General features: G+C 35.0%; 1 protein-coding gene across 3 annotated transcripts in view; it reads right to left on the bottom strand.

Moving 5' to 3' along the window:
• Positions 1–5,144: 5,144 nt before the first annotated feature.
• LOC130048327 (alpha-aminoadipic semialdehyde synthase, mitochondrial-like) overlaps positions 5,145–16,114 on the bottom strand; it is a 30,884-nt gene continuing 19,914 nt past the window's right edge. For 2 of the 3 annotated variants that reach the window (XM_056144917.1, XM_056144919.1), the window contains 11 exons: positions 15,914–15,934; positions 14,547–14,670; positions 13,919–14,138; positions 13,408–13,484; positions 11,947–12,010; positions 11,645–11,812; positions 11,359–11,454; positions 10,922–11,037; positions 10,146–10,234; positions 9,267–9,443; positions 5,145–7,616 (listed from right to left, as the gene is read on the bottom strand). In XM_056144917.1, the coding sequence (XP_056000892.1) occupies positions 7,501–7,616; positions 9,267–9,443; positions 10,146–10,234; positions 10,922–11,037; positions 11,359–11,454; positions 11,645–11,812; positions 11,947–12,010; positions 13,408–13,484; positions 13,919–14,138; positions 14,547–14,670; positions 15,914–15,934 (1,268 nt within the window). In that variant the 3' untranslated portion in view covers positions 5,145–7,500. The remainder of the gene's footprint in view (positions 7,617–9,266; positions 9,444–10,145; positions 10,235–10,921; positions 11,038–11,358; positions 11,455–11,644; positions 11,813–11,946; positions 12,011–13,407; positions 13,485–13,918; positions 14,139–14,546; positions 14,671–15,913; positions 15,935–16,114) is intronic. The other variant, XM_056144918.1, reaches the window with a different exon arrangement.

The raw sequence follows: 16,114 nt of genomic DNA, 5'->3' as shown, positions 1-16,114 counted from the left end.
CCGTTGTTGATGTTCTCATCCGAAAGACCTGAAGTTCTGATATCTGTTTGGTGAATGAGTATTTCCTACCTAAATCGACTAATATGGACCCTGCTGATGCTCGAACGGTTAAAAAGCAAGCTCACTAGACACTGAACTCTATACACAATTTTTGCTCATTTTCGAGTAGTTTGAGGTTTTATCCAATTATCTTTATTTAATAATCTAATAATTTCCTTGATTCAATTTTAATTCAAAGACACTTAAAAACTTCTGTAGTTTGTTAATTTAAAGTCACTCTAATCACGATTTTTAAAACAACTGATTTCTAACTAATTCGATATGAAAAAGCTTTAAAATTGTATATTATTTCTTGTGGATGAATGGATCAAATATATTCAAAATAATGCAAATACATGAAGTGTTGTTTGTAATATACATGTCATAAACAAGTTGTTGTTGCATGGGTTCACTGTTTGTTATCTTCGCCTTTCATGAGATGGTATCGTTAGTGTAATTTCAATGTTTATAAATTTTAACAATTTTCCCAGAACAATATGTACAAATGCACGTTTTGAACATTTCTCTGTATTATGGGCATGTAATACTGAATTAAAAGCGTACCTTAATTTACAATGATATAAATTTGTCAAATATTTCCATATAGATTAGAATTAGTTAACGGCAAACTAACCATTTAGCTTGATGACAAACGAGTTGCTTGTATCTTTTCCATCGTTATACATAGCAATTTCCCACTATCACCTGCATATGGTGTTAATATCTCTCAACTGATTTGGTACGCAAGAGCACATTCTGTGTATAATAAATTTCGAAAGCGACGTAGGCTACTGAAAAATAAAATGTTATGGTATGTACATGTACAGGGAGTTTAACAACCTCGTTTCAGGATCAGAATTTATCAGGTTTCATGAACATCCTGATGACCTGCTTTGCAAATACAGGATGGCATTGGGCGAATGCTGTCTGGCGTGTTTCATACGTATTGTTTGACCGTTCTTTACATACCGATTTTGACAATTGATTACTACGTTTACATGGTCAAGATAAAAGACCTCACGGCGAGTGTGACAGGTAGAGTGGGGATGCTTATTCCTCCTAGGTACTTGATCTCATCTCTACATTTTCCAGGAGTCCATGTTGGTCCTACTCTCAATTCTATATTCTTCATAGATCATTGTTTGTTATCGTAACGTTGTTTTTCATAGTTATTTTTTGCTTCAAAGTGTCTAGCATATTCAGCATAGATTTTCAATATTTTCTATCTGAGGCCTCTAGGAATTATAATGATACCCATATCCCCATTAACGTGCTGAATTTGTTTACATTAGGCGTATGAATACATATTGATTTAATTTGTCTATTTCAACAGCTGGTAAATCTGACAGAAATCAAGATAAAACATAAATATAAGAAATAAACTCAATTTTCGATAATACATTAGAGTATGACGGACAACACTCCATACCGGCATACTTGTCCATGAAATATACCGATGTGTAGCGTCACAGTTCATACCCTCGTGTATTTTCAAAATGAAGGTTATTTCTTGATTGTTATTTCTATTTGAGTGCACGGAATTATTCCATGCCATACAATATATATATATATATATATATATATATATATATGATGCAACTCAGTAACGATTACCTTTAATGTAAACACGCGGCTGGGTTGAGGTTTTCAGCATAAATACCAGCGCTGTAAAAAATGTACTTTACCGCACTGGTACTTTACATGACGTCACCATTAAAAATACGTCATGACGAAGGTCATGACGTACATATCTATGGTTAACGCTATTTTGTACCGCTTACAGAGCGGCGACAACGAGTTACCTGCCCCTATACAATGAGTTAATTGCCCCTGTATTTCATCTGTTAAGTTGTACTTAAAATAGTCAAACTCTTGCGCAAAAAAAAAGACAGAAAATATCAAATATGGGAAAGCGGGACGATAGACCAAACATATCTACGAAGAGACCGTTGGTGCCGGAAATATCCCAGTCTTTAGTAGTGTCCGCGAGGTATATCAATTTATAAAACAACATGAGATATTAGTAACATATTGCCCGGGAATCAAAAGATTTTTGCAAGATCGGTAAGTATATTCAATATAGGCTAAACAAGCACAGGGCCAGGGCACGTGGTACTATCATTCCGCAGCTCAGGAATGACCAAAAACTCGTCTAATACGGTACCATTTACAGAAAATACCAAAAATTACAAAAATTACCGAGAGAGGAGCAGAAATGACCTCAGTAATACATATGACATCTACTATCATCTAGTCACATTAAAAATTTTGGTCCCTCCGTTGACGACTTCAATAATTTTTAATTTCGGTCATATCTTTGGTATTTTCTGTGAACGGTTGTAATTTTGGACATTATATGTAACAATCCTACTATTCATTCCACAATGATGATCAATGGACCTAGATTTTTAATTTGATGCACGTATAAACTTAACACTGCGCAAGTTACATCCCATGTCCGCCATCTCCCGGTTAAAAATCGTATTTCCCTATGTTGGCCTTTGTAATTTTATTATCTGTAGCTTTGACATCTGTTATTTTCTCATCAATTGCAGTTGAGTCCCAGAAGGCGAGACGTCCCATGCATAACCAATTAAAAGCAACAAAGAGGATGTACAGAAAAAACATCGGCTCTACATAAAGGCAAAGAAACCAAGCAAGAAGAAGGATCAGCTGTGGGCAAAATACAATGCCCATAATTAAGCCATGGCCAACGCCCTAAACATTGATAGACTGAATTACATCAATGACATCCTTCAAGTTGGTGTTGAAGAAGGAAATAGCCAGCCCCAAGGCACCTCTACACCCAGCCCCAAGGCACCTCTACACCCAGGGTAACGATCAGACTGGAGTGGCACCCCTAAATGAAAATGGAGACCTATACTCAGACAGTACTGACAAAGCCAACATCTTGAACCGTCACTTTTCATCAGTTTTCAGCAAAGATGATCGCCATGCAGGTACAACACTTCAAGGGCCCAGCTATCCTCCTATAAGGTGGCTACGTGTAGAAAACCAAGGAGTCCAAAAGCTGTTATCTGAGATAAATCCAAGTAAAACAGGGAGGTCATACCAAATGTCATGCAGAATACAGGAAGAACTGGCTGAATCCAAGCACCGATGCTGATCATGATCTACATGTGTACTAACAATCACTAAACACCGGTACACTCCCTATTTTATGGTTGCATGCCGACGCGGTACCACTTTTCAAGAAGGAAGGTAATGTCTTCCAGAAATTTATCGTCCAGTAACCATGCAACATATTAGAGCATATCATATGTAATCACATCAGGGCCATGCAGTCACATCAGGGCCATGCAGTCACGTCAGGGTCGTGCAGTCACATCAGGGCCCACTCGGATAGACATGGTATAACATCACGATTGCAACATGGGTTTTGTACCAAGTTTTCAGGCGAGTCTCAGTTATCAGTGACGCTAGATGACTTGTTAAACATCCGAAACAAGACCCAAGTAGTTGTTGCCAGAACCAAGGCAAACAATTCTCTCAAGCTGAAAGAACAGAAGTGCAACATAACTGAGCGACTCCACTCATTTATCCCTAGAACCATTACAGAGTGGAATACACTACCTGCCTCAGTAGCAGAGGCTGAACCAGTGTAATTCAACATCTGGAAGAACCAGCTCATGCAGGTCAAGCACCGTCTCATTTGCGTATTAATCCCAGGGAGGTCTGCGAATTATTCAATAGAACTAGAAGTCTTTCCCAAAGAAGTTCTTGACAAATGGCAAACAGCCATTTTTGCGTAGTATGCTTTTATACTTGACGCATATACTTGATCGAGTAACACAAAGTGAATTATTTTATCCTTGGAACAAACCTCGAGATAACTGCGTTTGTGTATAGGGAATTTATTATTGGCTTTCACTGCCTTTTATAAGAAGAATGGACATACAAATTTTTATACGAAATGAAAAGTGTTGAAAAAGATGAAATTAAAATAAAATGCAAGTGTCGCACGAGGTGGATTCCAACCATGACAAAAAGGAACCTTGGGATAGTGTCCACCACATACATGTAGCTTACTTAGCTACACTGAAAGTATAAAAATGAGCTTGGCTACCAAAAACCCAGGTACCTTGATTTTTAAAAAATGTTTTTAGTGAATTTTGACTCCAGAGAAATCGCTTGAAATCCAATTGAAAATTGTTCTAAGATTACATCCTATTAAAATATAATTTCAAATAAGGGATAGGTCTCCTTGAAGGACTTCAAGGCCAAAATAACTGCTAAAATAAGAACAACACTGTTTAAGTCTATTTTATAGGTTAAAATTCAGCATCTCAAATAATGAATTTTAAACTCAAATTGTATATTTGAAAAATTCAAACAAATACCTACGAAAGGATAAAATGTGAATAAAAGTTGATATAACAATGTGACTTTTGTGGAAAATTGTTCTCCCCTATAGGCCTTTCCTTTTGTTAGTCTGTATTGTTCTCCCCTGTAGGTGTTTTGTTTTGTTACCCTGAATAGTTCTCCCCTATAGGTCTTTTCTCTCATTTCCCTGAATTGTTCTCCCCTATAGGTCTTTTCTTTTACTACCCTGAATTGTTCTCCCCTATAGGTCTTTTATTTTGTTACCCTGAATTGTTCTCCTCTATAGGCCTTTCCTTTTGTTACCCTGAATTAATCCTTTGAATCTTTTTCACCCAAGGGTACTTTGTGCTAAATTTGGTTTACGCCGACAATAATCAACAAATTTCGATCAGAAAAACTCACTGAATATTTAGCTCAGGTGAGCTAAAAATGTTGGTGTGGATGAACTCGCTTTTCAGCTCAGGTGAATTGAAGAGTACATGATTTGTCATACATTACCTGAACCCAGTATTGAATCCTGAACCCAGTAATGAATCCTGAACTTGTAAACAAATACAAAAGCACGGCCTTCCTTAGCGACAAATATTGAAATTGTCAAAAGTAAAAATTATATAGAAGAAAGAAACTTGTGATCAGGTGGACTCCATAAAAACCTTTTTATGTCCCTAAAAATACCACATACATGTACTATACTAATTCATACGATGATTGTTGGGCAATTAATGTTATTCTTCACTGCAGTCTTAATATCACAAAACAAATTCACATGTGTTAAAGACTTTATTTGCAAGAAGAAAAATCTATCACAGCTGGAATATCTTTAGAAAACAACATTAACACAATATTTGTACAATATTCAACAATATCTGGAGAATTTTATGTATGCTATTTCATTTTTCAAAATATTACTGTTAAGTTGTGAACATATACAACGTTAAGAATATATATAAAAACCCATCTACACAGTACCTGTATCTTCTGTAGAAGAATTGCAGCAGGTAATATATAATCATCACTATGAGCCTGAGTAATATTGTTCTTGGTCTTTGACATGAATTTTAAATTGTTGATAAAATCACTTTGAAATTCATTGAGATTCATTTCTATGGTCTTTGGTATTCTACTTTAATTTTTGTTTAAAAACTCGGATTTTATTTATTCATCAATTATGAGTGTAGTGTCTAAAAATCAAACTTGAAACTCGAAGTTTTCCTTGGACTTGAAATTTTAAAAAAAACAGCGTTGCCATCCTCATGTAGATCTTCATGCAATGCAACATAAGCAGTTATAAGGTTACTCACAATGTCAGTCAACATTTAACACTTCTGTACCTAACATTCTCTCATTAAACAGTTGAATGAGATATGTATATCAGTTATTGCTGTCCAACATTCCATATAAATATTTATATTTGCTTAATCAAATCTAGTGAAAGAATAACACTTTTCTCAAGTACATCTTTGTATCCCCAAAATTTAACTTTTCTTCTGAAAACAATCTGTACAAATGTTATTGAAATAATTCAATCTTAAAAGATAGCAGATTCTATGAAATATGTACCTCTACCTCAAACACAATGTAAAATTGACATCTTAGAACAGAAATTTATTAAATAGTTCCCCAAATTAACAAGCATGTATTTAAAAAAAACAATTTTGCAGAATAACCTTATCACAAGTAAAAGCATAAATGTCATTTAAAAAGTCACATAAAATATATATATATGTGTATTATCACCAGGATGGTTAAAAAGCGAAATTTATGCAAAATATCAAAAAAAGTTATACCAATTTAAAAGCATTCTCTGTAAACAGCATAAAGATATACAACAAAATAATATAAGTTACACTACAAAAAACTGAGATTACAATGTTACTCTATGCTGAGATTCAATGCAATGTGAAAGCACTACATCGAGTATTTCCAATCATGTATTTTAAAGTTTCCTACCAGTATATTTTGTCCTCACAAATCACTCAATACAAAAACAATCTAAAGAAAAATGATCTACAATTTAAGTTCCTTCACAATGTACATTTATCGTAAATACACAAAATCTATCTAGGTTAGATTCACATTGTTTCTGAATCAATATTTTTATGCTACTATCATATTGAATTTTAGAAGAAATGTAAGGGTCAAACTTTTCATCCAATTCTAATAGTAAGAATTAGAATGGATACATTGAAAAATTTACCATCAATGAACATTTTAGTAATGATAAAGCCTGTATAAAGACTATGTGCATGTATAATAATGACCTTTAAAGGCCCCTCAAAATTTCAAAGCTTTAAAGAGAAATACTAGATCCTCTTTTAATTTTTGAGAGATAAATTCATACAAATATGTGATATTTACTTTCATTTGCAGTCCATAGCATCAGAATTGGTACAATTTCTCAATTTCATTCATAAATTTGCCTGTAGAGTGTAGTTTAAAAACCACCCTGTGAACTTTTTTTTCCAGAAAATGAACAAAGCACCTCTAGACAGATGTTTTTCTACCACACAAGTCTACTTTAAATACAAATCTATGGTATAAATATAAAGTCTTTCAATTTCAATTAAATCTGCACTCGATGTTTTCTGAAAGATAAAACTTTGAAAAATGGCAATTATATCTCAAAACACCGTAAATGGCAGCAAAATGTCCTCTTTATGAAGTCATACATGCGATTCTGGTTCTGTATCATTCTTGCACAACTAAACACTTACTTTTGAAACAATAGCAGGGATATTGATTTTGTTGGGTAAATAAGAGATCTCATAAAAGCCTTCCTGTAACACAATCATCTGAGTATCCACAGTCCTCAAAAATCAATACTAGCTTACACAACAAGTCACACATACTTTTAAAGTGAATATACTGAAAAAAAAATCAAGTTAATTTTGATATATGTACATAAACCCAACTGTTTCGCTACAAACACAGTCTTACTGATACAATGTAACAAACGATTTGATAGATCAGTGAAACAGCATGGATTAAATCCACACTGCAAACAAAACAAGTCACCAGGAAATCTGTATATAGTGCCCTTCTTTTGGATTGTCCTGCACTTGACGGATGAGCAAACTCCAGAGAAACACACGCTCCTTTGGATCCATGTCTGAGAATTTAGGAAGATCTTATCTCCTCCACGGTGTGTATGCCCTCGCTGCGGAGGCGAGAGAGAACTGGTTGATAAATGTCCATAGACAGGGGGGCCAGGACTCCCCTCCTTTGAATCTCTCCTGCACAATGTAAAACACCTTTCATTACAAAGCTGGATCCACGAACTTACAAAGACTGTGCAGTAAAACATGCTTAAAACAAAGTGATTTCCAATCCCCAAAATAAGAAAATAAGAAATACACAAACAAAACTAACGAGATATATGTACAGTATATTCAACAATCTTTTGTTAGTTCATGTTTGTACACTTATATAATAACTCATGCTTATGTCACAAAAGCCGTCCCTGGCAATGGATACTATCAGTTATGTAAGCAATTAAAAATTAATTTCTGTTTTATTTTTATTACATTACAGAATCAAAATACAAGGAATAAATGTCTAGAATGTGGAATATCCAAATTATCCCCCGATTGCATTATCTACATCTATATACCCCAACCTCCCCACCACCACTAACACACATAATACAATCAACTCCAACATTTATTTCTTAATTAAACATTTACACTAGCAACAAACAATAAAGTGCACCGCCACGGCACATGATACGCCCGTCACATATTGTTAACAGTATAGATTGTACCCATTAAAACTTTTTTTTTATATCACCTTAATTAAATGTCACAGTGACCTTAAAGTAGGATGCGACACACCTTCTACCTAAGATGCATTAGTTGACCAATTTTGGTGATTCTAGGTCTAATAGTTTTCAAGTTATGAGCCGGACAAGTTTTTGCCATATATGGCCATATCTTCTTAATGAAAAGTCACAGTGACTTGGTTTTAATGAGCGACACACCTTCTACCCAAGATGTATCTACAGACAAAGTTTGATGATTCTAGGCCTTGTAGTATTTAAGTTACGGGTCGGACACGAAAAAGCTAACAGACGGACGGACAGACGGATATCTTCTTAATGAAAAGTCACAGTGACTTGGTTTTAATGTGCGACACACCTTCTACCCAAGATGTATCTACAGACAAAGTTTGATGATTCTAGGCCTTGTAGTATTTAAGTTACGGGTCGGACACGAAAAAGCTAACAGACGGACGGACAGACGGACGGACATGAACGCCATACCATAATACGTCCCGTCTTAAGACGGGCGTATAAAAATCAGCCATCCCAAGTATTTTACATTAAACACTTTTCACTGTCCATCATGATCCTAATTTAATGAATACCATTTGCTCAATCTTTATGCCACATTATTTGAATTGATTATAAAACTGTCTTAAGACGGGCGTATAAAAATCAGCCATCCCAAGTATTTTACATTAAACACTTTTCACTGTCCATCATGATCCTAATTTAATGAATACCATTAGCTCAATCTTTATGCCACATTATTTGAATTGATTATAAAACTGTCTTAAGACGGGCGTATAAAAATCAGCCACCCCAAGTATTTTACATTAAACACTTTTCACTGTCCATCATGATCCTAATTTAATGAATACCATTAGCTCAATCTTTATGACACATTATTTGAATTGATTATAAAACTGTCTTTAGACGGGCGTTTAAAAATCAGCCACCCCAAGTATTTTACATTAAACACTTTTCACTGTCCATCATGATCCTAATTTAATGAATACCATTAGCTCAATCTTTATGACACATTATTTGAATTGATTATAAAACTGTCTCGCATCCCTGTATCCGTACTTTACCATACTATTAACTGTTGGTATTCTTATCTTACCATCCAGAATCATTTTGGTTGCTATGGCAGTGGGCAGTCCAACGGTCTTGGCCATGGCAGAGTAGCCCTTTTCTTCACCATAACAGACAAAATTAATGACGCGTTTCTCCTGGGAGTTATCTGCCCATGTTACCCCGATGTTGTGGTGCATGACAATCATATCCTTCTCACCGGGAGCTGAAATAACATGATACAGTCTTACAGGGAGCTGAAATAACATAATACAGTCTTACAGGGAGCTGAAATAACATGATACAGTCTTACAGGGAGCTGAAATAACATGATATTAATAGTCTTACCGGGAGCTGAAATAACATGATATAGTCTTACTGGGAGCCGAAAAAATTAACTTCTTCAGTATAATGGAGAAAGATTAATCCGTTACATTTTAATACATCAACTACTGTGGTGTACTGAATTTCTGTGGAAATAAATTTTGTGGTTTTTCTAAACAGAAAAGTTTATATTGATACATGATGAATTTGGGCACATATAACCGTTAGTGGTCTTTCCTCTTAAATTAAAACTGTACTTCACTGTGTTCATCACTTACGTAATTTGGTGGTTTTGCTGAATCAAGAGAATTGATGTTTCATTAAAAAATGAAGAGACCACTGCTACAGAATATAGTGTCCAAGTCACATGTATGACTAATAGACTAATGTATACTATGGCTTATGTAAATTATGTGTAAGGTCGTGGATGTTTAGTTTAAATTGTACTTAATTAAAAAAAAACAAGGACATGATTAAATATGTATCATTTGAATTGTAGAGATTTGAAAACAAGTGCATATGCACTTATACTTATTCCTCTCTCATAGGATGTGTATGTGAATGTTTTACGAATGTTGTCATGATCATTGAACAGTGAACTTACTATAAGCCAGTTTCTTTGACAGATAGTTTGACAGCGTGTCCAGGGCATTTCCACGTTTGTCCATCGGAATCTCATCCAGCAAACCCAAGCTGTAAAATATGTGTACATACATAAGCTGTAAACATGTGTACATATAAGCTGGAATTATGAGTACATACATGTACAGCTGTAAACATGGATATACACATAAACTGTAAACATGTGTACATGTAAGCTGTAAAATATGTGTACACACATAATCTGTTGAATTCCAATTATTAAAAAATAAAGTACAAAAAAATATGTCTGTTCCACATATAAACTCTGCAGTGACTAAATGCAGACTGCAAACATTCCTTGTTCTATATATAGAACATGTAATGATTAAATACAGGCTGCAGACATTCCTTGTTCTATATATAGAATCTGTAATGACTAAATACAGGCTGCAGACATTCCTTGTTCTATATATAGAATCTGTAATGACTAAATACAGGCTGCAGACATTCCTTGTTCTATATATACAACCTGTAATGACTAAATACAAATCACAGACATTATCTTCTCATATTTTTCTATATCTTACTCTGTGAATACAATCTACACCTTATTTTTTATCTGTAACTTTCTATATCTTATCCTGTGAATACAATCTAGACCTTCCTTTTTATCTGCAACTTTCTGTATCTTATTCTGTGAATACAATCTACACCTCCTTTTTTATATGTAACTTTCTATATCTTACTCTGTGAATACAATTTAAACCTTCCTTTTTATCTGTAACTTTATGGACTCACTCTATAATGGCCTGTAATCTTTTCTCAGATCTCCCCACTCGCTCATACACTAAATCCTTCAGACTGTCCTCAAACAAGTCCGGCGTCTTGTCAAATAACTCACATATGTAGGCTTTCTGCACAACAAAAAAGATTCAATGTATTCACGTGCATGATACCTGTTAGTCAACTAACTCAGTGAACACATTTATAACCTTCAACAAAAACAAAATCATCCACATCAATGTATTCGTAATATGAATCAGTAAATGTTGTTTTCTTCAACCTATATTAAACCATAGAACAAACATGAAAATGGTGTGTCATAAAAAGCATAACATTTGCAAGGAATGTAACTAAAGTAAGCTTCATAATGATTCATCTAGGAATGCATCCCTTAATATATTGCTCTTTGAATCTTAATATCATTATAGCTCTTTACTGGTCCTCATACTAACCCATGTTTTCTCCGGGCCATTAGGATGAAGGTTTGCTACAGATTCTGGGTTCAACAGCCCCATCTGCATAATTCCTTTCATGATATTAGAGAAGCCCTAAAAAATCAAAAATACCCAAATTTACACTTACAGGAATATTTCTCTCTTATGTTTGCAGCTTCTGAATGGCTGATTCAGTGGCCACATTTTGACAAATACCAGTCTGCATTGAGCTGTAACCCATTCTTTTATGACAAAGATAAAAAGGATTTACAATAATTGTATACATGAATATGGGAAATGTTACCTTGTAACGAATTGTCCCTCGGAGGACGGTTTTGGCCGACTCGATGTTATATTCGTTAACATATATGGTTGAATCTCTGTTGGGGAAGCCCTCAATGTTAAATCCCGGCATAAAATCTAGATCTTGTACTGCGTCCAGTAATCCACCATTACCAGGGACATTGATCACCTACAGATAATCACATGGACAATGAGTGCCTTAATAACTTGGTCTGTGGAACGACACAGGTAATATACAGGACTGACGGTCCAGTGTTTGAGATCCTTGATGAATAGATTAAATGGTACCTCTTATTTACTTACACAGTTGTCCTGGAGATATTTAGCACCATTCATACAGTTCATCAGCACCCCTCGTGGAAACCAGCTACAAACAAAAACACATCATTGATATATAGAAAGTTAGTACACATTTATTTTCAACAAATACATGCACATACTATGAAAGACAACCTAACACTTTCGTAAAGAAAATTGAGAATAACTAAAATCTTTTTTAAGTCTAATAGAGTAAAGATGCTATAAATCTAAAAGAATGTGGCAGGCTCTTTTGTTCACTCTTTACTGAGCTTCTCTATAGAAGTTGGCAGGACTTTTTTCCACTCCTGATTGAGTTTAAAGAAGGTGGAAAGACCACTGTCCATTCCATACTGAATCTCTATAAGTTAGCAGGACATCTGTCCACTCCTTACTGTGTTTATACATATAGAAAGTAAAACAGCCTCAGTTCACTCCTTACGAAGTCTGTAGAAGGTGGAAAGACCTCAACATGATCCTTACTGAGTCAAACAATGGTGGTTTTGGTTTTGAACATATTTTATTGTACATACATGATATACAAAAGGATCAGAAACAATGGTGGAAGGACCTCTCTTATTGAGGCTATAGAAGGTGGAAAGTCCTTTTCCCACTCATTATGAGTCAACAGAGGATGGGAGAAATTTTCCACTCCCTACTGAATCAACATCGAGTGGAAGGATCTTTGTCCATTCCTTAATAAGTCTGTAGAAGGTGGAAAGACTTTTGCCCACTCCTTACCAAGTCAACAGAAGATGGAAAGACCTTTCTTTGTCCACCCCTTTGGCCTTACTTAGTCTATAGAATGTGGAGAGACGGTCACTTTTGTCCACTTGCTACTGAGCCAATGGACAATGGTAGGACATTTGTCCAGTCCTTACTAAGTCAACAGAAGTTGGATATATCTCTGTCTACTCCTCACTGAGTGTTAAGAAGAATCCACTCCTCACTGAGTGTTAAGAAGAATCCACTCCTTACTGAGTTTTAAGAAGAATCCAATCCTTCCTGACATCTAAGATAACAGGACATAAGCTGTGATAAGTAGTAAGTATCGAATCACAGCGTAATGTTGACTCGGCCTGAGTTAGAGTGAGCTGACAACACCAAACTAACGTTAACTGATGTACCCCAATGAATCCCTGTATCTCACTGGAGATGTATTGTTTGGTTAAATCAGGAAAGTTAAGGTCTTACTAAGAAAAACATATTAGTAAGTGTTTAGACATTTGGTCGTGCGTGTGTACTGAATAATCAACACTAATATGTCCTGTCCTTATCAGAATTAGACACTAATTACTCAGGAAATGGGTTACAGGTACCTGAACTTGTATCTGATTGGAGAATTGGAATATTCTGAGGTCAAGGAATGGATTACCTGAACTTGTATCTGACTGGAGAATTGGAATGTTTGGGACCGGGAATGGGTTACCTGAACTTGGATCTGACTGGAGAATTGGAATGGGTTACCTGAACTTGTATCTGATTGGAGAATTGGAATGTTCCGGGGCAGGCAGTCCTCCACACCACGATACGAAGGAGGATATCTGCAATAAACACATACGACTAGGGATTTTCACTATTTCAAATGTCACAATACATAGTCTAGCCACAAAAAAGAAAATGTTTCCACATTCACGATAACCCTAAATTATAAACTTTGACACTAACATTTTTATTGCATATGGCAAGGTAAAAAAAAACGACAGACTTTGCTTTCATCCTTTTGCCATTCATTGATGCCATGTTTATCATGAATATTAAATACCTTTAATTCAGAATTCTTATATCTGTGGTGTAGATTTTTTAATTGAGACCAGTGCTTGTAAATATATGGAGTGCTCTTAAAATTTATTTTTATTATTGTTCACAAAAAATGGTAGTAAATTCAAAGCAACATAGTACACTAAACAATGTGATTAGTTTATCCTACTGTATCACATCATCCATAATTAGTGTAAACTAACATCAAGATAAATACCTTCCCTCCAGCATGTTTCACCTCGTCGAAGCATTCCATGGCCAGCATGTGGTCAATACCTGGATCCACCCCCATCTCGTTCATTATGGTGATCCCCGCCTCCTTGGCGGCGTCATTGAGCTCCTTCATGGCAGGGGAGATGTAACTGGCGGTGACCATGCTTTTCTTGTGTTTGATGCACAGCTTGGCAATGTCTGGGTGTAAGACGTACGGCAAGAGACTGCAATACAATCAAGTTAGGAGGGATAATCACACTCTAGTTACAGTGAAACCTCTTTAATCCGACATACTCTAGTTACAGTGAAACCTCTCTAATCCGACATGCTCTAGTTACAGTGAAACCTCTCTAATCCGACATGCTCTATAAGATACATTTTGTGTCGGATTAGGCAGGATTTCGGATTAGACAGGATGTCGGATTGTACAATGTAAAGAACACAGACAAGAGACAATTTCAGCATTAAATTTCTGGTCAAAATTTGCAGTGAAATGGAGTACACAAGTATAGGATTAGAAAGGTTTAACAGTACTGTACTTTATTTTCCAAATTTGGATGTCGAGCTGTTGATTACACATTAAGAATAAAGAGGAAACTGGAAGTGTGACTCATCAGCCCTACAAACATTACCTGACCACGATGTCATGCTGAGGGATCAGTTTCTCCAAGTCATCAAAGTTCCTCTGGACGTCGATCAACAGGGTCTGGACATCACAGTTCTGCATGTTGTCCAGTTCAGCCTGTAGCTGGGAGACTGTTCAGAGAAACCAGTACTCGTTTGTAAACAGGGCATTTGAATTTTCATAATTCTGTATCTATTAGCAATTTAAAACTGTTATACTTAACAATTTTTGCACAATTTACTGTACGATTTATGACACTTCAATTTAATACTTACAGTATTAATTGTGACACACAAAATAAATGCACACATTTATTAAATTTGTTTAGTGTAGAAACTTCCTGAGCATAATGAGATGTAATATATGCTGCTATGAAATTTTAAACTCCAAGTATACATTTGAGACTCCGAAATCAGAATGATTGTTTCATTAAATTAAAGGCACTAAGCAATGGTTAAACACTTACATTTATATCATAAGCTTATTAGAAATACAAGCAAAGAGTGACTTCACTGCATTGGACACCTGATTGATGTATACAATCATAGCAGCGACATTCATTATAGCAGTCGGGTGCCATCTTTGCACTTAAATAACAAATCACAAATATTTGGAAAGCTCTTTGAGATAGCTATTTTAAGTTAATAAATGTCTGAAAAGGCTGAGTTACAAGCTAACACATATAAAGATGTCTTGCATTTTTATCAAGGATTGATAGTCTAGACTTTCATTTTCATGTGAAAGCTCATAATAAAAATCAGTAATTTATTAATAAATTTATATCAATTTTACTGATAAATGTAATTATAATTTTTTCAATATTATGAATATTTATGAAAAATCACCATATCATAACTTAGTAAGCTTCCCATACTTTTACAGATGGTATTTCTTAAAGCATTAAACCCACACAGTGAAATGATGTCCAGTCAACCTTGGTGAAAACAGGTCAAGGTCAATAAAAGTATGCTTCTATAAAGACTAAACTTCAAGAAAAAAAATTTTATCTGGTGTAATACGAGTCGGAATCTGAACGGTAGATTTTGTTTGTTTGACAAGAGTGACAAATACAAGATGAATAATGATCTGAAAGAAGTCCTCATTTAAAATTCTTAAATCATCAGTTTTAAAGGTACTTGGTTTCCATTCAAATGTCACTTGGGCAGGGCTTCTCCCTTATAAAACCAACCAAAATGATGTACCAATCAAATTCATCAAAATTTTCTTTATTACACATATCCTCAAATATACTGGAAATGTTATAAATCTCAAAGATGTTTGATGCAAGATTAGTGTGCAATACAAGGTGATCCAGCCTATTCAAGATTTTGTTTAATTTAAACAACTCAGGCTGATAGCTGTTTGTTTAACCACCTTCTGCTGGGTCCTTGGACACTTAAAAAAGAAAGAGAAAAAACTGATGGTCCAAGAATTAGTGGGATAAAAAGACAAAAAACAAATTTAGGTTCAAAATCATAGTACCCTTTTTTTAAAAAAAGGAATTGCTAGCAGTAGTGTGTTGAGGTACATGGAGCACTTTTCCTAGAACTTGTACAGGACAAGATGTAAAAATCA

The sequence above is a fragment of the Ostrea edulis genome, chromosome 7, assembly GCF_947568905.1.
Source record: "Ostrea edulis chromosome 7, xbOstEdul1.1, whole genome shotgun sequence".
In the NCBI taxonomy this organism is placed as follows: Eukaryota; Metazoa; Mollusca; class Bivalvia; order Ostreida; family Ostreidae; genus Ostrea; species Ostrea edulis.
This window is presented reverse-complemented; position numbering and strand designations above follow the sequence as displayed.